Here is a 23,375-nt window from a genome sequence, read left to right as displayed (position 1 = left end):
CATGGCTATCTGTTTTCTTGAAGCCAATAGATGATGTTGTTGAGATAAAATAAATAATTGTATCTTGTGATCTTCGATAGATCCTGTGTCTAATACATATTGGCTATGCAAATACAATATGCAAACAAGTAATCCAGAGTCTAGCTATAGGAATGGCATGATTCATCATAGCATTTCCAAATTGTACGAATTGGGTATTGTTTTCCATGTTTCATTCAAACAAATAATCCAGACTATAGGAATTTCACGATTTCCCTTAGCATTTTTGAAAACCAAGTATTTGGTTCTGATACTAATCACTGTGCTCTGACTGGAAGTGCAAAAGGTAATGGGAACTTGTCAATACATGTGGTTCTAGATTGGCTCTGAATGGCTTTTATTCCAAGGAATGGAGAATGTGCACATGCCAAAGTTTTATGATTTATCTTGCCATTTCTAATGGATTATTTATGTGAATAGTCTTTAGGAGCATACTGTCTACAAAATATTGGAAGCTTTATTTCAAAGTTGGTACAACGTCTACTGATACAGATTCCATCGACAGGAGGCAATGGATATATCTTGATCAAGTCAATAAGCATACCAGTTGTAGATTCTATGCTAGCTAGGTTACTTGTTTAATAATTATAACTTTTTATCGCTTGATTGGTTAGAATTTGGGTTTATGCTCCAGGGTTTCTGTGATGAAGGTAGCACAAAGTTACTTTAGCAGGAATGGCCATATAGTCGCTATCAATTGCTGTTTACTAGGTTACCTACCATACATTAATATAAAAAAAATGTAAAGGCCATGTTGGAACATCTCAATTATTTGATTATATCATGGAAGTGTATCTCTTTCTTTAGGATTGCAAAAGTGGAAACCTACTGGCCATCAATTTCATTGAAGGGTTTCATGGATTTGAAGGTGGAAGCCATGTGCTATTGCGCTCTATATTTTTTGCCATCAAGATGTACACCATTAGGTGGTATCTGGTAGATACCATACAAAGCAATGCTACAACTGAAATATCATATTGTTTTGCAAACCCTTTACGATGGCTTTACCCATATTAAATGTGAGTGCTCACAATTTTGTGTATACATTAGATGATATAAATATACCGATCTTGAGAAGCTAGCAATCCGGTTCCATTCACATATTTCCTGATACAAGGTGTTTGAATTAGAATTTTAAAGCAAGAATTTTCTATAATGCAAACTTTTCTCATGCTGCTTATCCTGCATCCATATCTAGTTTGGTACGAGGATGTTTCTCCAGGATTGTGGTTTTCCATTACCCATGGAACATACATGAGACTAATTGTAGAACACATGATTTTCCCAAAACATATTATCTGCTTTCACATCATGACAAATACTACATTACATATGGTTGCATAAAGTACCCAGAAGTTGTTGTACCATAAACCCACACAAAACTAGAAAGAAAAAAATTAGTGTTCTGTGACTAAAATACTTGCAAACTAAATCCTGTTATTTCAGATTGTCTTTTAGATATAAACCTTTAAAATTCATCTTCTTAAACTACAAGTCCTAAGTTACTGATTTGGGTACGGATACGGATATGGAATCAGCAATTTTTTTTTTCCTTGGGTACGGGTGTGGGTACATCCACACACACACACACACACACACACACACTCACACATGTATATGTTCAAACATCAAAATTATAAAATATAATTATATAAACTATCACTACCATTATTGATTATTACAAATGATACAATCCATACAAATATGAAATATACAATGTAACTTTCCATACATAAATGATAAATCCATAATTGCCAATGCCTTTACTTCTCTCTCTAAAGCATTTTTTAGATTTTGTTTTGAAGGATTTTAATGCTTAGAGTCTTAGACAACTGACAACCATGGTATTACTGTGATTAGGTAATGAAATATCAATTGCATTAAAATCCCTGCAGTACTCCATCACTGATGATGCATATCACTGCAGCAAATGTTGCTCAGATCCATACAAATCCACTTTAACAACACACAAATTGCAGCTGTATATGAATGAACTGAAAAAAATGTGGTATATAATACAGAGGAAAACATTCTAAATTTATAACTGGGTTTATGGAACATTTTCTCCCACAGAGGACCCAACTGCCTGGGAGGAACCCGGGTGGAATCCACGGGGGACCAGGCCCGGACCAGGACCTGTAAGGATTTTTGGACCCGATTCCAAGGCTGCCAGGGCGATTCCGGTAATTGAGAGTACAACACCAAAGGGCACTATATTCAATTTAGAAACATAATCATTACTGTGATCACAAGGGTACTATGAGACTAGTTTTTATTTATTTTTGCATGGGTAGATGACCCTAGGGTTAAACAAACAGCCTCCTAGTTTGGATACAAACCAAAACATTGTCAAAAAATATGAAACAAATTTTGTGTAAAGATAAAATACCTTATTTGTGGTAGTTTTGACATTGCCTACTGCATTCGTGAGAGCTAGACACACATTAAATATTCATAGCATCCGTGGGTTTTCCTAAATTTGGCTTTATGTCTATTGTCAAGGCTCCTAATGCCAATTTTATTAGAATTTTTAATTATATTTTAGTCAGTTATATTTAATTCTATTATTAGCGGTCATTTAGCTTTTTGCTTTTTAGTTGGTTAAGTGAAACTATTGCTTTTATAAGAACGCATAGTTTGCTTTTTAGATTTTAGCTTTTAGCTTTATTTAACGCTTTGTTTTAGCTTCATGTTGAAGCGTTAGATTAACGGTTTGTTCTTTTTAGAACATCGTCTTGTAATTCCTTTATATACGCTTGTATATTCGTTATTAATTTATTCAATATCATTCGGATATTGATTCAATTATTTTTCATGGTATCAGAGCGGGTGACGAGGCATTAAAATTTTTCGTGCTCTTTTACCCAGATTTAATTTCCAAATTTTTTGTAAAGTTATTTTTTTATGAAAGAAATTTGAATTATAAGTTTTTTTTGGGCGATTTTTTTTCAAGAAATTTCCAAGGTGGACTTTTTTTAGGAAGGTTTTTAATAATCGCGAATAGTAGGAATTTTTTTTGGGGCACGAATTTTATCCCGAGTTTTTGTATGTATTTTTTTGGGGCATCCTCCTTGGTTTTTTCGTGTTGGGATATTTTTGGCATGATTTTTGCGTCTAAGTATTTTCACGGCGGCACAACGTTTTTTTCAGGGCGCGTGCTTGTGTTTCACAGATTTTCGGTCGTAGGTTTTTCGTCTACTTCTTGCTAGTGTTTTGGGTTTTGCGGGATTTTCTCTGTGCGACCTTCTAGTGTTTTACCATGCAATATTTTAGGGTTTTCACAATTTTTTCCTCAAAAATTGTTCGTAGGGTTTATAATTTTTCCTTTATAATTATAATTTGTAATTTGCGATTTTTGCGTGGGATTTTAGTTATCTGATGTTTTACCGTGTGATGTTTGGTGTTTTGCCACGTGATGTCTAATGTTTCACTACATGATGTCTGGTGTTTTGCCGTGTGATGTCTAGTGTTTTATAGCATGATGTTTGGGGTTTTGCTGCGCGATGTTTTAGGGTTTTGTTCGATTTTCTTCTCAAAAATCGTTTCAGGGTTTTAATTCATGTTTAGGGTTTTTACCATTTTTTTCCACAAAAAATGATGATTTGTATCTTCAGTTTTGGAGGGTTTGTCGATTTTTCCTGAAAATCGTGGTTTCAAGTTTCTGTTTTACCCAGCATCAGGTTGGATGGGTTATGGTAATCTTGATCATTAACACTTTGCAGATCCTAGGAGGGTCTTAGCCGCAACAAAGTGTTCTTTCCGTTTGTGATCAAAAGACCTGCAGTGTCTTCTGTAGGGTAGTTAGTAGATAGAATGACCATTAAGGGAGGGTATTAGAATATTTAATTATATTTTAGTCATTTATATTTAATTCTTTTATTAATGGTCATTTAGCTTTTTGCTTTTTAGTTCGTTAAGTGAAACTATTGCTTGTTTTATAAGAACGCATAGTTTGCTTTTTAGATTTTAGCGTTTAGCTTTATTTAGCGCTTCAAGTGTTTTAGCTTCATGTTAAAGCTTTAGATTAACGGTTTGTTCTTTTTAGAACATCGTCTTGTAATTCCTTTATACACGCTTGTATATTCGTTATTAATTTATTCAATATCATTCTGTTATTGATTCAATTATTTTTCAAATTTTGGAGAAAATAGCTATTCCATGTTGTTGATGATTAGAGTTGTGAATCCAAAATCCCAAAGCATGGGTAATCTCCCAAGTGCTAGGGGTGTTCAACCTGGGAAGAGCACCATAAATCCTATGTTTAGGTTGGGCAACTTAGGACCAATTATTGAGGTGGGTAAGACATCCTTCACTTTTAGTTTTCCAAGACCAAGAGGGATTTCCCTAAGGTGCTGAACTGTATGATACTACAAGGATTAGACAATTACCTTTCTACAAACCATACCCACTGCAAAAATGTATCCATATACTGGTTTTACAATAATACCTATGTGCTGGTTTAAATATCCAAGGCCATGCACTTTTATATAATAGAAAAGGCTTATTATGTAGCGTGTTTAAAATATTGGTACCAACCCCTATTGTTGTTATGCACTCATACATGGAAGCATGACAATCTAACAACACAACTAAAAGAAAGTGATTGTAATTGTTTTAATGTGTTGGGGTGATGAGAGGTAGAGTCAATAGAAGATTGGTGCCAATTCCCTAACAAGGCTATACAGAGTCATGAATCCATCCAAAACATGCAATGATTGAAATCCTAGTGTTACTCCTTAATGAAGGTTTCACTTAAGACTATACTCCTTAGAACATACAAGTAAACTAGGTTCTAAACATGTATTCAAAGAAATAACAAAGTTTTCAGAATATTAAATGTCTCTTAGTAATCCATAGACAGACCTGAGCATTTCATTTGTTATTTTGAAATGAACAATAGGATGGCCAATTGATCACATATACTTTGAGAAATGAACACAATGGCAATGGAGACAATCAAAGATCAATTTCACACTTAAAACTTGGTCTTCAGAGATTACAATGAGTTTGTTACAAATTTGGGATAAGCCTAGATCATTAAAAGACAAAAATGTCTTTTCCGTAAACTGAAATCAAAACCCTAGCTATGTGGAAGTGTTTTCTTCTCTGTTCTTCTCCAAACTGATTTTTCCATGCATTTAAAATGAAAAAGAAGGCATTTATACCCAATGCAGCTCGTGCCATAGTGGGAAATGTCCAAACTTGCATCAAAATATTGAAAATCTGTGACCTTAGCAATTGGAGGGGTTCCCATACTCTAGCTGCTACCATCATAAATGTTGTATCAAAATCACCTCTTTGGGAACCATGAACATTTGGACCTATGAGCAAATTATCCTTTGTCCATTCGCCATACATATGAACATTAATGGCATTAAAAATCCTGTGCAATGATGCGCTCAAAAAATCCACTAAAAGAGTGGCCTAAAGATGGCATGTTAGTTGTCAGGCTTAGCAATAATAACTTTGGTATGGGTTGAGCGTTGAACTTTTCCTTCGGATTTGTGCAAATCTACATATAGAATGTTTTTTGGGTACCATCAAATTAACTTTGGTAGTTGTAGGGCCAAATTTGGTTATTAATGAGGCTCTAGGGCTAGGCTGTCCAGGAGGGTGGGTGGGAGATGTGGTGAGAAATGGCAAGAATTCTAGACAGTTGGGGGTTAGAGGAAACTCATACCACATTTTACGATTGGAGGGTTGGGGAATAAGAGAGGAATGGATATAGAAGGATGGGATGGATGAGGAACTTTGAGTTAATGATGTTAGCATGATGCCATCACTTTAGGGTTACTAACATTAACATGATGTCATCATGAATTGGAATCAAAGTTTTAGACAAGCCTTAAAATGGTACCAAGTTAAGGGATAGTTGAAAGCTTGACCTTGACAAGGAAATAAAGGAACTGTTGACATCAACATGATATCATCTAGATGAAGGTAATAGGGAAACTTTGAAATCTTGATGAATGGGACTTAAAGGAAAAGTGAACTTTAGGGATGTTGGGATTAGAAGGGATGGTATGAAGCGATAAAAAAATGTGAAAGTTCAAAAGGTTTGAGGAATTTAGGAAAAGACTTAATGTAATTTCGGGCTGTTAGAATTTCGAGGAAGACATGATCGAGATGACAAGTTTGATGGGGATGGAGGGATTTGAAACTTCGAAATGTCAACAACACTCAAAAAATTTGTGACAAAATAAAATTTGGTGTTGATACTTCGGGGATGGATGGAAGAAGGTACTTGAATAGGGAACGGTTGAAAATCCAACTTCGACACAGGCTTTTATGACTCTTGGGTTTAGGGACTGGGGATGCCAAAGGAGGTATGAATGTGTAGGAAAGCCCAAAAATTCTAAAGGTTGACAAAATCAAAACCAAGCTGATTTTGGAAGGATTGAAATGAGATATTGGTATCTATAGGGGAGGCATAAAGGTAAGAACGTCAAGGGAAATGGCAGACAAAGTGCAGACTTGAAATTTTAATAACATTGCACCATTTGACACTTTAAGGAATCCATTTAGAGTTTCTCAGATCAATTATTAGCAAAGGGTGGGTAAGGTCAAATGCACAACCTTTGGAGGAGAACAAAGGAAAAAATAGACACTTAAAAGTTGAGGTTACAACACAGGTAACTCGTCGATTAACTCATCCACTCCAAGAACAAGAAATTGCTTCTTTATAATCTTGTTATTTAGTGTATGAAAATCATTGCACATACAAAAATAACCATCTTTTTCCCTAATTAATGCCACTGGTGTACTGAATAGGCTCTTGCTTGGAAAATTTGCTGCTCATCATCTTGTACTAGTCTTGTGATAGGAGTAACTAGGGTTATCCCATGGTATTGCTTGGGCATCGTGGGTTCCCTGCAGGCTCTTCACTAAAGGAGGATGACCTGCAGGGAACCCAAGGTACTTGGATGGGACCTTGGGGGCACTCAAGCCATTGTTGCGCGAACCTAGGGGGACTCAAGGGCCAACCCAAAGAGAAAAAACAAAAGAAATTCATTTTTAAAACGTTTTTGTAAAGAAAAAAGGTGCCCAATACCTATTTTTTCCTGCTCAAGTGATACAATTGTGTGTGCTGTGAAGGTTTGTGTGGTTTTAAAGGCTTTTCTTTGGGCTTGCTGGTAGGAGCTTTGCCCTTTGATCCTACTCAAGGGACACCCTCCCTGGATCTTGTGAGAAGTGTCACCCCTTGACCTTGTTGGGAGTGTTGCCCCCATACTCCCACGAGGGACACTACTCCTTAACCCCATTGGAGGTGTTTCCCCTAGACCTCAATGAGGGGCATTGCTTGCCCACCCTACTAGGGTTTTTACCCCTAGGTTTCGACAAGGGGCGTTGCCCCTCGACCCTTGTGGAGGTGTTGCTCCTAGATCCCCATGAGGGGTGCTACCCTTCAATCCCATTGGGTTCTCCACTCTTAGAGGCCCACTAATTGTCGGGATTTTATCACATAAGAAACTTGATTACAATGAGTGGGTTGCGAGGAATTGGGATCTAACCCTTGAGTGATTATTGTCAGACAACTTGCTAGAAATCTCTTTAAATGAGGCAACAGCTACATTGACATGGCTAGTGGAAGTGGCCTTGTAATTCATTGTGGGTCAAATGAAATTTGAACCAAATGTTGACTTTGATGCTCTCGATGAAGAGCAATATGAAGATTATTGAATATTGATTGTAATTTTCACTGTGTATTCTATTGACATTGACAAGTCACTGAATTATAAATTTATGTGTATTATTTTTTTGAAATTACGAGGTATTTAAATATTTTTATTGGCAATTATGAGCGCCACTGTTTTAATATTTATAATTCACGAGTGAATGGAAATGAGAGTAGACTAGCAACTTTCGATATAGCATTTGATCAGACCATAATTACACTGTCAAAAACAACCATATTTGTGCCATGTGTGATTCTTTGTTTGTGTGACAGGATTTTGGCTATCCACAGACTACTTCAACCGAAGTATTGAAGTCCTTTATCTTTAATGAGCCAATTGTAGTAGATGCTGGACGTTTGCCATCACTTGGTCCTGCTTCTTTGTTCATGGTAATAATATTTTGAAGCCTTTTTGATTACATTTTCATTTGAATTTCAAATATTATGAATTTATGATTGAGCTTCATCCAAGAGATTTGAAATTCCAGTCTATTTATTCCAAAGTAGTTAAATGAATGTAGCTTTCACCATTGGGCTTTGAGATTATACAGCAAGGATCAAAGCGAATGCCAGGAACAGCTGTTACAAAATCAGTTGTGGCCAATGAGGCTGGAGGCAGAAAACGAGAGGAAGTTTTTGTTGACATCATTGAAAAAATAAGTGTAACTTTTAGTTCTAGTGTGAGTACTTCCACTGAATCTCCTTAAAAGCATGAAGTTGTGCATAAATGTTGCATATAATGGATTACTACAGATTAATTGAAAAATCAAATTTCTTTGAAATGCATGCATATTGAGTGTTTTTTCGTGCCTTAATTTTTACTGCAAATGTTGTTGATGAATTTAATAATTTATTATTATGTTGGAGACATAATCCATAACAATAAACTGATATGAAACAGGGGTATATTCTGACATCTGAGATTGATGGGACCATTCAAATGAAAAGCTATTTGACAGGCAACCCTGAAATTCGACTAGCCTTGAATGAGGACCTGAGCATTGGGAGAAGTGGCCATTCCAGCTATGGTATTTGTGGCTTTTACTTATTTGATGCCCTTTCAAATTTATCAGCCATTTCTATTATTGTGAAGTTTATCACGAGTCTTTTCAGTTAAAACCATTTATTTCTCTTTTTAACAATTTGGATTTTGGGTTTGATGGTTAAATATATCATAGCTTCTTATTTGAATTGATATTCAAGTCCAGTAATATTTTAGTTTAAATCTCATTTTAACTCACTGCAGACATTCCTACTTGCAAATATTTTGAAGTAATTAGTTTACTGTTTAAGTGTGCTTAAGTTCAAGTTGCAGCTGTATTTGGTAGGATTTTTTTATTCTTGTTTAAAAGTAATTAGTTTACCGACATAAAGTTGCATATCAGATTACAGCAGCTCAGCTGGGGCAGGAATGGTAGTGTTAGATGACTGCAATTTCCATGAATCAGTTCGGCTAGACAACTTTGATTTGGACCGAACATTAACCCTGGTGAGAAAGTAATGCCAGCTTTTGTCAAGGAAATGATGGCATTAATGGTCTCAGCAATTTCAGCTACAAAGCTAAGTTTCATCTCATATTTTTATTTGTCAATTTGTTGCTTATTATACCACTTGATGTATAGGTGCCCCCAGATGGAGAATTTCCTGTTATGAACTATCGTATGACTCAAGAGTTTAAGCCCCCATTTCGTGTGAATTCTTTGATTGAAGAAGCTGGTGCATTCAAGGTTTGAATTCTTAAATCATACTTAATAAACATCTTGCATAGCAAGCTTTTCGCTGAATGTATGGGGTGTCATTCAATAAACTTGCATTGTTGATGATTGTACTTAAGGTATTGCTAGTATTGCATCATTGGTAAAGAGTATTTCGAATATTAAAGTTGATTTGCTTTTCCTTTTTATATTTTTCAACTTCCAGGCAGAGGTTATGCTGAAAGTGCGTGCTGACTTTTCCAATACGATTACTGCCAACACTGTTGCATTGCACATGCCTCTTCCAAAGTACACAACAAGGTATTTTTTTGTGCATCTTCATTGTGGTTTGGTGGTTGTGTGGGAAACTGATTTAAAACATCTCAATATTTGTTCATTAAATGCACATGTAACAAATATAAAATATCATGGCTGTTGATGATACATTCTGTTGATGTCTACATTGTAAATACCTAGCTCATTCCAAAAAGTATTAAATATATTCTAAGTTACCTAATCGGCAGGATGTCATGCCTATTCTGGTCACGAAATGTCCCAGAATTGGATTTGTAATGGAATCTTCTGTGAATTCATCCATTTCCCAAGCTGAAACAATTTCGTCAAAAAGCTGCCAAATCTGCATGAATCTGACAGTGACATAAGGCTTCTAGATTGATTTGAAGCATTGGTGTTGATTTTGACATACTTTTTTGTTGAATTTTCAACCACAGAAAATGCTAAAATGTGATGTTTTCTTTCTTACGTTTGTTTTAACTTTTATATGCTGATTTTACTTGTTTTAGGTGATGGGAAAAGGCACAAAATACAAATGCGAACACCCAGCACTATAAAAATATCTGACATCTCCTTTCCGTGCTGGTGTTAGCTTATCCCTCTTTACTATCTTTCTCTCTCTGGTTAGCTTCAGTTAAACAGCCAAAATAGGATAAGGATTGAGCAACAACAAGAAAAGTCAAAATAATAAGCTGGCAAAAGGTTGAGGGCTTCAGATTATAAGGGTGCAAATCTTCTCCCTCTCTCCTCTTGCTCTTTAGGATAGTTCATCCACTTATGGAAAGATGAGAGGATTTGTTGGCCCCCCCGCGTACCACTGTGTGTCACATCCTTGTTTTGTTGGTTGAATTCTGATTTCTAGACATGGAGTGACAAACATGAATACATAACACAGATACAAATACTTAACTGATAAGATAACTCAATCACGAGAAACAAATATGTGAATTCATACTCTCTGCTGTTTGAATACCCTGTGCTGCTAAGAAGGTTTATTTCATTAAAATACCTTTGCATATCAGTTTTTACTTTGGCGCCAGTGGATTTATATCACCTTGTTCTCAATGATTTTGATGTTATGTTGATTTTGGTTATCATTAATTATATGTGCTTAGACTTAGCACTGGGACTAATTTGATTTTTCACAAGGAGGAGGAAATTGGAGCATATTTCAAAGCATTAGAGATTGAAACAAAAAGAAAATTGAAAGGCATGTGTGAGGAACAAACTCTAAAAGATTACATAGAAGACCATGGGAAAGGATAGAAAAGATGTAAAACGAGAAAAGAAAAAGGAACCATGGAGGAATAAGGGGAAGCTATTTTTAAATTAATATGGTGCCTTTATTTTTTATTTAAAATATGATTATGTTCGTAAAAGGAGGTTTATCTGTCTGGATGTGCCTATATTAAATATTAAATTAATGACATGAGATAGATATGCATCTCCAAACCAGTGTTCCACCGAGTTTCCTGATGCAGAGACGGGGGGATGCATCTTGGGGGAGTGGTGCTAACATAATACATATAGTACTTGAAAAATTAGTTTAAAAAAGATAAAGATGTATCAGTATAACATAATAACTGTTACTCTGTATAAGCCTAAGGAATAGGTAAAGTTTAGTTTAAACTTAAACACATTGCAATGATTGCATCGAACTAGTAATAATATAAATTTTATATATAGACATTGGAACAAGAATTTTCAAAATTTCTGATTTCATAATCATGATTCATCAAAATTACAATCAAGTTATCAAGATTCAACAATGTTCAAAGTTCAAAGTTCAAAAAAAAATTAGCAAATACTTGAATCTAGATAGTAAGAGTTGATGGCTAATAGTCTAGACTCTAGAAGTAGAGTATAATCATCCCCAAGCTCCTCGCCAAACTCCTCATCATTGAACTGCTGGACCCTACATGCTCAAGCTCATCTATACCAATACCAACCAGTCCTGTTTGTGTAGCATCATCATCAATCTGTGCTGGCTCTTCTGGCTCTACATCCCATCTGGCTGCTGGACTCTCCTTGTATGTAGATGTGTTGCGGTTTTTGAGACACAAGGCCCTATGTACCGCCACAAGCTTCTCTGCCTTCCTAGAAGTAAGTCTGTTCCTCTTAACAGAGTGGATAAAGCTGCAAGTAGACCAGTTCCTCTCAGCAACAGAAGAACTAGAAACCTGGGACAGCAAACAAATGGCTTGAGTAGTTGTCAAAGAACTAGGTCCATGCATAGTCCACCACAACTTGGGGTCCTCCCGTGACATAATCTCTAGATCTATCTTGGCTGCCTCTAGATATCCCTAAAGAGTGGCAAATTTTGTCCACTCGGTATGAATCTGGCTAGCCTTTGTAGGAGCATACATTTTGTCAATTGCCTACATGAATCCTTCCTTCACCTCATCATTCTCTCTAGGTGTAATTCTGCTGGGCCTTTGCACATACCACTTTGGGTTCAATGCATAGGCAGCAATGCGTAAGGGAGTGTTGAGCTTCTCCCCATCTGCGATGAATGATTGACTGAATATGCTCAATTTAGAATGAGCTTCTATTGAGTTTCAAGTTTGTGTGGTTGCAAATGAGACTAAATGTCTCTTTTATAAGTTTTAGGTGAGTCCTTGGGGGTTGGGGTTAAGTTAGGGTTAGCGTGGAATCACTTTAGAAAAAAAAAAAACCAACTTTCAATGCTGCCGCCATGGGAAACCTATCCACGTCCCCTATCCTGTTGGGGATGCCCAGGCATCTCAGGGATGTCCCCTGCAGAGAAATGTTCAAGAAATATATGCAGATGAAGGAAACATCCTAGGGTGTGTGGCGGAGGTGGAGAGTTGGTGGAGGGACATTCCCCAAGCATTCCCCTGGCTTGGAAACACCATGTTTTTCTGGGTGGACCCATCCCTGTGGAACGCTGCTCCAAGCTAATAATTATGGTGGTTTTGTTTAGCATATGGATGATATATGGTATTTTAAACTTAATTTATTCTTAAGGCTGCAAATTTCTATCTATCCATTTAAATTTTTTTATATGCTTTTTGTACAGACATACCCAGAACATACCTAGCCTCCCCCCTTGCCTTGAAAAATAAATTGAACGAATGATTCAATAATCAGATGATTACATTGAACGATATACACACATATATATAGAGGTTACAAGATGATGTTCTATAATTGGAGCATAACGTTGAAGTAAAAGATTAAAGAGCTAAATGCTAAATTAAACGTGAAAGCTAAATTAATCGTGAAAACCAAATTAAGCTTAAAAGCTAAATAAAGCTTAAAAGCTAATTAACTTAAAAGCTAAATGAGTCGACAACTAAAATTAGAAGATGGCCACTAAAAATAGAAGATATTAATATTATTTTAACACCCTCCCTAATGGTCATCGTACTCAATACCCTATAGAAAACACTGCAGGTGACATGCAAAGAACACTCTGCTGCTAGGGAGACCCTCCTAGGATCTGCAGAATGTAAATGACCAAGAGTACCAAAAGCCATCCAAGCGAATGTAGCCTTCACACGCGAATTAGAGATCTGGCACACACGAATTACTAAAGCCTGAAACAATGATTTTGAGGAAAAAATCAGCAAACCCTTTTGCAGAAGAGTACCGACTCCAAAACTGATTGCAAGATACCACGGTTGCAGATGTTCGCCCTGGCAGGTGCGACACAAACTGACTACAACAAAGCTCAATTTTTGAGGAGAAAAATCGATCAAAACTAGAGAACTTCCAGAATCACAAATCCCATGCAAACTTTGTGTATTATAGATGATTTTTGAGGAAAAAATCATAAAAACTAGCAAACAATTTTTGAAGAAAAAATCGTGAAAACCTAGAAATCCCACACAAGCTTGTGGATGACAGATAATAATTTTTAAGGAAAAAATTCTAAACCCTGAAATAGGAACCCCCGAAAAGAGAATTTACGATTTTGAGGAGAAAATCGAAAAACCAAGAAATTTGAGGGTTACAAATCATAGTTTTTGTGGAAAAAAATGGTAAAACCCAGATAACTAAAATCTTACGCGAATATCGTGGATTACAGATGAGATAATTTTTAAGGGAAAATTATAAACCCTGCGAACAATTTTTGAGGAAAAAATCGTGAAAACCCTCCCATGATTTTTTGTGGAAAAAATAAGAAAATCAATAGACAAATTTTTCAGGAAAAAATCGTGAAAACCCTGGGACTTTAAGACGAGGTCTGGCCTAAATCAATCTGATCAAGGCAACGATATTCAAATATCGTCAACATGCATTGTTTCCAAGTGTTGTGGCAGCTGTTGAACTTCTGTCTGTGTTCCAACATGATGTTGGTCAAAGATGCCATCACAAAAATGGAGGTTGAATGAGGTCAACCTAGTGAAAACATGAGGCAGAAGAATCTGATTAAAAAATCAGAATAGAAGCAGCTGCACAAAAAATCTGAAACCCTGGAGGAGAATTCTGGCAAGAATTCTAAGGCGCGAATTTCGAGGTTTGGAAGAAACCCAGAAATTAAAATTTTCTGCAAACTTAAAACCTAAAATTTTTCTTGAAAATTAATCAGAAAAAAATAATAATATGCAGAAAATAAAAAAATGCCTTTGATTGTGTAAAAAAAACAGAAAAATATTGACGATTTTTTTAAAAAAAAAACGCAAAAAAAAAGGGGGCAGAAACCCTAGGTCAGATATACAACATAAATGGCACCCAAAAGACACCAAAATTCCCGACGTCCATAGAATTAGCAGACATCGCTGACTGTTTTTAAATTCCAAGGCAAATTTGTTGGCACAAAATTCGAGGCACGGAAAACGAGGCACCCAGAAAATCTGAGACCAACCTTGAAAAGCTCTCGAAAAACCCACCAAGAATCTGAAATCAGAATGCAGATCCGACGGCTCAAAAATCGAGATATGGAAAATGATGCACCTATAAAAATCTGACGATGACCCAGTTGAGGTCTCAAAAAACCCACCAAGAATCTGCAACCAAAATAAAATTTTGACTTGAACTGAAGGGTCAAAATTCTAGTCGAAAATTGCAGAAACCCTAGGAAAAATTTCAATCTGCAAAAAAAAACCTCCAGGTTGCAGGCCTGAAAATCTCCAGAGTCCTAAAAAAACATGAACTGCTGCCCAACACAAAGAAATTTGCCCACAAACCAGAAACCCTTGAAACCCTCAAAAAGCCTTCAAAAAAGCAAAATTGTTTTTTTTATAAAAAAACAATAAAAAAAAATCTGGAAAATATTCCAAAAAGAAGGCCATGAATTTTTATTAAAAAATTCGCCAAACTTTAAAGAATCCCATTGACCCGCTCTGATACCATGAAAAATAAATTGAATGAATGATTCAATAATCGGATGATTACATTGAACGATATACACATGTATATATAGAGGTTACAAGACGATGTTCTATAATTAGAACATAACGTTGAAGTAAAAGATTAAAGAGCTAAACGCTGAATTAAGTGTGAAAGCTAAATTAATCGTGAAAACCAAATTAAGCTTAAAAGCTAAATAAAGCTTAAAAGCTAATTAACTAAAAAGAAAAAGCTAAATGCTAAATAAAGCTTAAAAGCTAATTAACTAAAAAGCTAAATGAGTCTACAACTAAAAATAGAAGATGACCATTATAGAAGATATTAATATTATTTTAACATTCCCCACCCCACCTCCAAAAAAAAATAAAATTCTGCTGTACTGGTGCATTGTACCCACATATCTGTACCTGTACCTAATTCTGATTCCACGACTTTGAAAATGATAATAGAACCCAAAATGTAGATTGCAAACTGCTATGCTAACTATTTTCGTTCTTATCAAATGCTTTATTTATTTGCATGATCAGGGGTGTTGTTTTTCAACTTTTTTTTTAATACAAGTTTTTCAGCAGTTTGGAATTGTGTGTCTAGATTGCAAGCTTGGTGAGAATGCAGACTAGCACCGGTACCTCAAATTAGGATCAACAAGTCTTGGTCCTTCTTGCGCTCACAATTTAGATTGGTTGGTCTTTCTCGATCCATTGATTGACCATAGAGGGAAGCATTCTTATAATTGCTAATTGTTTAGCCTATATAATAAGAGGGCGAGTGAAGCCAATCTTCTAACCGATGTGAAGCTGGGGGGGTGGTGGGGTAGCTGTAGCTGGGAGGCTGAGGGTCCAAACCTGATTCCTATAGATCGCCCAGTGTGGTGTGTTCAACCCGGTATAAAATGTAGAATCAAACCCCATCGAAATAGATGTTGTAAATCCCGTTAAAGCCAATCCCCTCGATTTGAAATAGATGTTGCTGAAGAGTTGAAGCCGCGAATCCCGTCAGGTGTGTACTGCGTGCATTTTCTCCGACATGTTAAGGGTTTCATTAAAAACACGATTTTTTGCCATTTTTCTCGCGATTTTTCCTCTTAAAACAGCTCATTTTTTACCCAAAAATCGGTGGCGATTTTTTTGCAGATTAAATTGTTTCAACTTTTGACGATTTATTGACAATTTTTTCATCCTTGATTAGAAGCACTCGCAAGAGACTTCTCATAATGCCTATACTGAAGAAAGGCTATGGTGTTACATTTTGGAATCATGGGCAGGGGTTTGAGTAATCTGTCATAAGGAAGAGGAGTGTTTCCTACCATCCAAGGTCATCTCCTATGTAAATAAGGGTACAATGAAGTGATTAATGTAGCTTTTAATGGAATTTTTTTGTTTTTGTTTCTAGTCATGGAAGCCCCACAATTAACTCCAGTAGCTTGTGAATGCTATAACTTCATTCTTTCTTGGATATATGTGTTCGTGTGGATGTGAGCTTTGCTTTTGTCAAAAGGTAGTTGTTCAAGAGGAAAGGTTCTATTCTTGAGTTAACTGATCTTCCATTTTATGGTCTGAATCAAAGATCTGGCAGTGTCCAGACATGCTGATATTTTGTTATAAATTTTCTTTATGGTCAAAACTATTTTAGTGAGGCTGAACTTGTATATAATTTGGCTAAATCATATCTTATCTTTTCTAGTCTATTAGTGACTGCAAATATCTTTTCTCATTTTATGTTTATACTTTATTCTTCACTAAGCTGTGGCTGTAATTATTGGAATCTTCCTTTTACATTTCTATTCTCCACTAAACTGTGGCTGTAATGATTTAATCTTAATGTAACATTTCTTTTCTCCACTAACCTGTCTCAACCGTCAATTTGTTGTTCTTGAAGTAAATACATGGAGGTATGCAGTGAATTTTACAAATTTATAAATCTAGCTTTCAGTTCAGAGAGAGCTGTGTTGGATATTATATTGCTAGCATATTTTAGGTGAATGCAGAGCATCGGGTAATTGTTTTTTAAGAATGTAACAATAGTAGTGTTTGAGGGCATTGAATTATTTGAATTTTGTCTACTGTAAGGATTCCTCCAAGTATTGACTAATCAGTCTAATCCATTTTTAATTCTATAACTTACTGTAGCTCAAACATTATTTCCCAAATTAAGAATGCACTGATTTTCTTTTTGTGTGTGGAAATCATTTGAGAAAAGGCTAGTCATGACAACCATGACTTTGAAAATTGTCATTAGGATTATAAAAAATCTAGTGTTGAGCATTGTTAATTGGGCTTTTGATCCTACCTGCACTTGTAACACTTGAAAAGTAAGTAGTTTTTATGAACATGGAAATTTTTCTTGGTGGATTGTTCATGAAGGACTTTTACAACCCTAGCTACAGTAAAATTGCAACCCTCAAATGCAGAGTAGCTGGATATACCTCTGCCCCTCCTTGGGTGTGTGTATCCCCGTATTTGTATTGGATACAAATACGGATACAATGTGGATATACGTTGCATACCATACGCACATGTGCCCAAAATACCTTGATTTTCTAATCGTGTCGAAAACTGTGTGATTCAATTTTTTAAAAATCTGATGTAAATCTTCTTAAATTTAATTTAAAAAAAACTTCAATCATGCATTTTTTTTTTTGGTATAAACAAAACCTTCACCAAATGAGGAAGACAAATGAAATGTTTTTTGGTGACCTACTTTTTTGGTTTTCTTCCAAAGCAACTTTACTAATTTTTCGCATATTGTAAATTGCTAAATCAACTTATAATTATTAGTGTTGAAAAACTCTTCAAAAACTCTTTTGACTCACGAGTACCCTTGAGTTTTGTATTAAAACTTTGTCCACATTCATATAATTTATATTTTCTTGCGTACAGTTAAAAAAATGTGATTTCCATTGGTGGTAAAGGTTTCAAAGGCCTCAATTTGGGTTGGCTGCCCTTGAACCCTGCAAGGGGCATTGCCCCTTGACCTTGCTGGCGGCGTTGCCACTAGACCCCATGAGGGGCACTATCCCTCAACTTCATTGCGGTCTCTACTCCCAAATCCCCATAGTTATTGGAATCTGTCAAATTAAAAATTTGATTCCAATGAATGGGTGATGGGGGATTGGGATATAACTCTCGAGTGTGCCTACTTAGATGCTATTATTGCACAACTTGCCAAAAATCTCTTTAGATGACTCAACTTCTACATATGACATGGCTAGTGGGAGTGGCAATATACCTCATTTAGAGTTGAACTTGTTTTTTGTTCTATGGTATGAATTAAATTCTATTTTTGATTATTTAGTGATATAAATAATTAATATGCTCAACAAATTTAGTATTATGTGTTTTGTTCGAGAATATTTTTAAACATTTATGTATGTAAATTGTTCAATAAAATTGTCAAGTTTTTACTGAGTCCCGAGTTTTTAAAATTTTTGGGCCTGCTGAGTTATGGCCAAGTTCGGTTTTTCAACTATGATAATTATGTATGTAGCAATTGTGTCGATATTGCTTTTAAAGTAATGAAAATATCCTCTAATAACTTACAAATTTGTGTTAAATATATGTGTATGTGTTTTTTCTGAAGTTCGTATGCATCCGTCCATATTGGGGTCTTCATAAATGGCCATATCCATATCTGTGCCCATGCAACTTTGCTCAAATTGTTAACTCGTTCAGAGTCCAATCATAGTAAAAACATAGAATGTGATATATGCACACCTGGAAAGGAAAGGGTTTTCCATGGAGTTATCATGCAACCCATACTGTAGCATTTTCAAATAGGCTTTAATGTCAGAACAAGCATTGCTATGGATTCATTGTTTGAGCTCGATAATTTGATTATACTCTGTCAGTCAGCTTAGGAAAAATGGGCAAACCTAAACTATAAGATTAATTAGGAGAAGAATAGGCTAAGCTCCTTAGGAAATTTGCTTGAAAACTTTTGAAATCTGTTTCAGGCTGACTGTTTGGTATATTGAGGTCCAAACTAATTGCTGTTGTTGCTATAACATAGAATAAATACTGCTGAAGGATATTTTTTCAAGGACCAAATTGGTAATTGTTTTAACATGAACTTGGCTTTGTGTTTATTCTACAGAACTTTTGTTATTCATCTTTCATTGTCCTCTTACAAAGAAATGACAGGTCCTAAATAATTTAGTCTCTTTGGGTCTGAAGTAGCCTTTGTCATTGGATTGATATCATGTTTGGAATAGTTATCATTCTTGAATGTTAGTATCTCTAAATATACTAGATTGATCGGTAACATGTTGACAGGGTTAGCTTTGAGTTGGAGCCAGGAGCAACAGGGCAAACTACAGATTTCAAGGAAGGAAATAAGATGCTAGAATGGGGCCTGAGAAAGGTTGTGATACCCTTCCACCTTTCTCTGCTAGAATGGGGGTTTGATATTGCTATGGAATATATATACTATGGGTTTGATAATTTGATTTATCCTTTGACTTTAACTTACTGAATTTTTGGCCAGATTGTTGGTGGTGCCGAACATACATTACGGGCAAAGCTTACATTTTCACAGGATACTAACAGTAAGGAAGATATTTTTTAGAAGAATCTGACATGAAGTTTAATTATTTTATAAGTTTTGTAAATGATTATTATAGTGAACTGTGGAAATGTTCTGAGATGCTTCTATTATGATAATATTTTTGAATATTCAATGTTTCCCATTCTCTTACACAATGCAGTGAATATAACGAAGGAGTCAGGTCCTGTCAGTATGACTTTCACTATACCAATGTACAGTGCCTCAAGGCTACAGGTACGATCCATAGATCAATAAAAAGAAGCTAGTTTGCACGTTTCCTCCTTTATAGTCACAAGTGGAATATTATCTCTACTAGTTTTATTTGGTCGAAACATCTTATTTGACTAATATGTATCCTTCCACAAAATAGCGGAATTCCTTGTGAATATTCACATTAGGATGATAATTGGTGTATTGATAATATTCCATATAATTTAATTAAACTATAATGAAATGAGATCTTGAAGACTTGTACAGCACCATAAGTCTTCATTTCTTTAGGGCCTAGGCTAGCTCTTCTCCACTAGGGTAGTGTATTGTATCTGGGCCCTTTTGTAGACCAGCAAAATATTTACATATCATAAGTTGTCTTATGTGATCTGCGGGTCAACTTATATTTACCAGACACGAGTACCATGATTAGCAGCATAGAGGTTGCAGGGACTGATGCATCATTAGATTACTTTTGTTTGCATAATTCTAGAACTTTATCTTAATTGGCCTATTATCTTGATTCATTGTGTATGCTTCCCAACCCTGCTCACCCCACCCATCTTTCTGTGCTTGTGGTGATCATTTGTAAACTCTGAATGAGAGACCCCATGTACAGATATATTTAAACATTTTTCCTTCCAGACAATCAACTTTATAGATGAGCACCAAAGGTAGTTGTATCTGGTTTAAAGGCTTAAATGTATTGTTTTATTTCCATAGCTACCCGTGGAATCTGTAATCAATATAAACAATTGAAATACATGCTGGGCATGGGAACTGCCTTATTTGATCAACTTGACCAGCATTTTCTCATTGATAGCTTATCCACCTAAATCTTCTGCTTCATAGTATCAAGCTTCTTGCCAGCCTTCATTTGGTATGAAGATCCTGAATGGCTAACTATCATGGATGCATGTGTCTCTTATCTTTCTTGTTTCAAATTCCTGGGAGTTTTTCGGCTACATCGATTCCATTTTGCTTGTATACAGCCATCCAGCTTGGGGTTCTACTGTACAGAGCTTGTCTGAACCTCAATTTTGTTACAAGAATTTGCTCCTCAAGTTGTATTGTCTCAATTTATCTTGTTCTGGACGGGGTATTGTTTTCTAATGGATATGGCTTGTCATCAGTGATGGATGGGTCTACAATGTTTTTTAATACCTTTTCCTTGCGAGCTGCCATATTTGATCATCTTGACCAACTTTTTCTCATTGATAACTTATCAACTTAAATGCTTTGCTTCATAATACCAAACTTCTTGCCAGCTTGCATTTGGTAGGGAGATCCTGAGTTGCTACATGTCACCGATTCATGTATCTTTTTGTTGGTGTTCAGAAACCCTTTTGGCTACATCATTCCTATTTTCCTAGTGTACAACTATCTAACTTGGGTTTCACTGTACAGTGCTTTCTGAACATTATATCATTATGATAATTTGCTTCTTGAGTTTCATTGTCTAAATGTATCTGGTGCTAAATAGGGTATTGTTTTGCAATTGATATGTTTTGCCATTGGTGATCGATGGGTCTGCATTATCTTTTTCAATGCTCTTTTCCTCGGAGCTGCTTTATTCTATCAACTTGACCTGTGTTTCCTCATTGATAGCTTTGAAACCTTAGTCCACTTCATAATGCTAACTCCTCTTGGTCTGCATTTTTTATGGAGATCTTGAATGGCCGACCATCGCTGATGCTCTTATCTCTTATCTTGGTTTTTTGCCACGTTATTCCCATTTTCTTTGTGCACAACTATCCGTCATGGAATTGTACTGTACAGAGCTCAGCTGAAAATTATATCATTATAAGAAGTTGTTCTCAATTTTTTATGGATTCAATGTATCTGGGTCTTGATGGGGTGTTCTTTTGCAATGGAAATAGCATGTAAAGCAGCTTTTTTTTCCTTGCTGTACTAGACTTCTTCCATGTAAATTATCTGCATTTGCTGACACTATTTAATCTGTGAATCACAATGCTGAAAGGGATTTTGATCTTTGTTTTAGAGAAACTTTCTGCCTGCATCTTGTATGAATGTCTTGGTGATGTTATACTGTTTTCAAACTGCATATGCTACTGGCACGCCATAAACGTTCTAAATATTGCTAGTTGAATTTGTTTTTGTTACAGGTGCTAAATTGCATATTCAAATCTGAAAAACATTGTCATCTAAGTCCTAGATAGTTTAAAAAAAAAAAAAATTTCAACATTTTATGCTGGGGATGTTTTCTAATCATATATCCATAACTTTCTTGCAGGTGCGATACTTGCAAATAGTTAAAAAATCCAGAACTTACAATCCTTACCGTTGGGTGCGATATGTGACTCATGCTAATTCATATGTCATCAGAATATGAACAATTAGAAAATCGAAGATTTGTTTTACTTGTTTAGTTTAATGCATTGGGATTCGTGCTGCATTTGTTAGGATTTAGAAAATTTCATCACACTTAAAGTGCTGTATTATATATATAATATTTATGGTACTACTTATGTGGTGACTTGCTTGGGGAGACACCCTTCAATTTTTGTCCATGAAGATCTCTCTCAGGCAAGAGGTGGAGGAAGTGGTTTTGATTGAAGGTGAGGAGAAATAAAAAGGTTATGTTACTATAGAAAGGTAGTCATTAGAAACTGTATTTGTTGATTTTTCTTTGTCATTTCCTTGTAAACTGGTTGCCATCTGTTTACTTTGCAATTGCCATCATCAAAACATTCCACAGATGAAATAAATCTTCTGTTCTCTGCATATAATTGATCTCAGAAAGTGCAAGTGTGTCACTAGACTCTGTCAAACAGAAGTGACCATTATTCACCATTTATATCCCTTTATGCTGAAAAAGTGATTTTCTTTCGATTGGTCTCTGTGGGTCATGAAATGCATGGTGTGAAGGTGGTTGTGACAAAGTAATCTCATGCTTTACTAGTATTCTGGCATTTTATCCATATAGTTTCTTGGAATATTGCATCATAAAGAAATGCTAGACGATGGACCATCCCAGGAGTAGGTGAAATGGGTAGTAATACATTTTATAACAAACACGTGAACTCAAAGTAGGACGAGATTATATTAAAACAAAGCATGGTATACTTGGGAATTCTGAACAGCGGAACTAAAAAGGAAGTGGGATACAGATGCTAGGAAATATGAAAAAAGTTCATTTTTATTAGGCCTTAAGTATCCTGTGAGTAAAAACAAGAAACTTAGCCTTGGAGACTTTTAATTTCTAGACGTTCATACTTCATAGTGTCAATTAATTTTTTTTAATATTTATTTTGGCTGTAGTATTGACATATTTAAACTACTTGTTTGACAATAAGATATCTCAATCAAAATATGGAGGCACCATAATGAAGCCGACATCTTTTGAAGTTCACAAACATTGGGGAAACTTTCCAGTATTGGTTTAAGAATTAATATTACTCTAGAAATATTCTTCTATTTCCCTAAGATTATATATGTTCTAATTTCAGATTTGGCAAATCATTGAAGCAAAAATATTGATTTGTAAAAATAAGGGAAGTCGTCATTTTGAGATGGTAAGAAATTGCGATATTGTTTCAGGAGAATAATGGAAAAGTAACCCATTGGAGAATATAAGCCACTCT

General features: G+C 35.5%; 1 protein-coding gene across 2 annotated transcripts in view; it reads left to right on the top strand.

Annotated features, from left to right (window-relative positions):
* LOC131072426 (AP-4 complex subunit mu) overlaps positions 1-22,620 on the top strand; it is an 83,473-nt gene extending 60,853 nt beyond the window's left edge. Inside the window, exons 4-13 of one of the 2 annotated variants that reach the window (XM_058008570.2) lie at positions 7,988-8,104; positions 8,236-8,394; positions 8,616-8,742; positions 9,100-9,203; positions 9,337-9,441; positions 9,635-9,729; positions 19,290-19,377; positions 19,501-19,561; positions 19,721-19,794; positions 22,025-22,620. In XM_058008570.2, coding sequence (XP_057864553.1) covers positions 7,988-8,104; positions 8,236-8,394; positions 8,616-8,742; positions 9,100-9,203; positions 9,337-9,441; positions 9,635-9,729; positions 19,290-19,377; positions 19,501-19,561; positions 19,721-19,794; positions 22,025-22,123 — 1,029 coding nt within the window. In that variant the 3' untranslated portion in view covers positions 22,124-22,620. The remainder of the gene's footprint in view (positions 1-7,987; positions 8,105-8,235; positions 8,395-8,615; positions 8,743-9,099; positions 9,204-9,336; positions 9,442-9,634; positions 9,730-19,289; positions 19,378-19,500; positions 19,562-19,720; positions 19,795-22,024) is intronic. The other variant, XM_058008571.2, reaches the window with a different exon arrangement.
* The last annotated feature ends 755 nt before the right edge of the window (positions 22,621-23,375 follow it).

Source organism: Cryptomeria japonica, chromosome 8, assembly GCF_030272615.1.
Source record: "Cryptomeria japonica chromosome 8, Sugi_1.0, whole genome shotgun sequence".
NCBI lineage: Eukaryota > Viridiplantae > Streptophyta > Pinopsida > Cupressales > Cupressaceae > Cryptomeria > Cryptomeria japonica.
The sequence above is the reverse complement of the archived record's forward strand: the minus strand, read 5'-3'. Positions and strand labels throughout refer to the sequence as shown.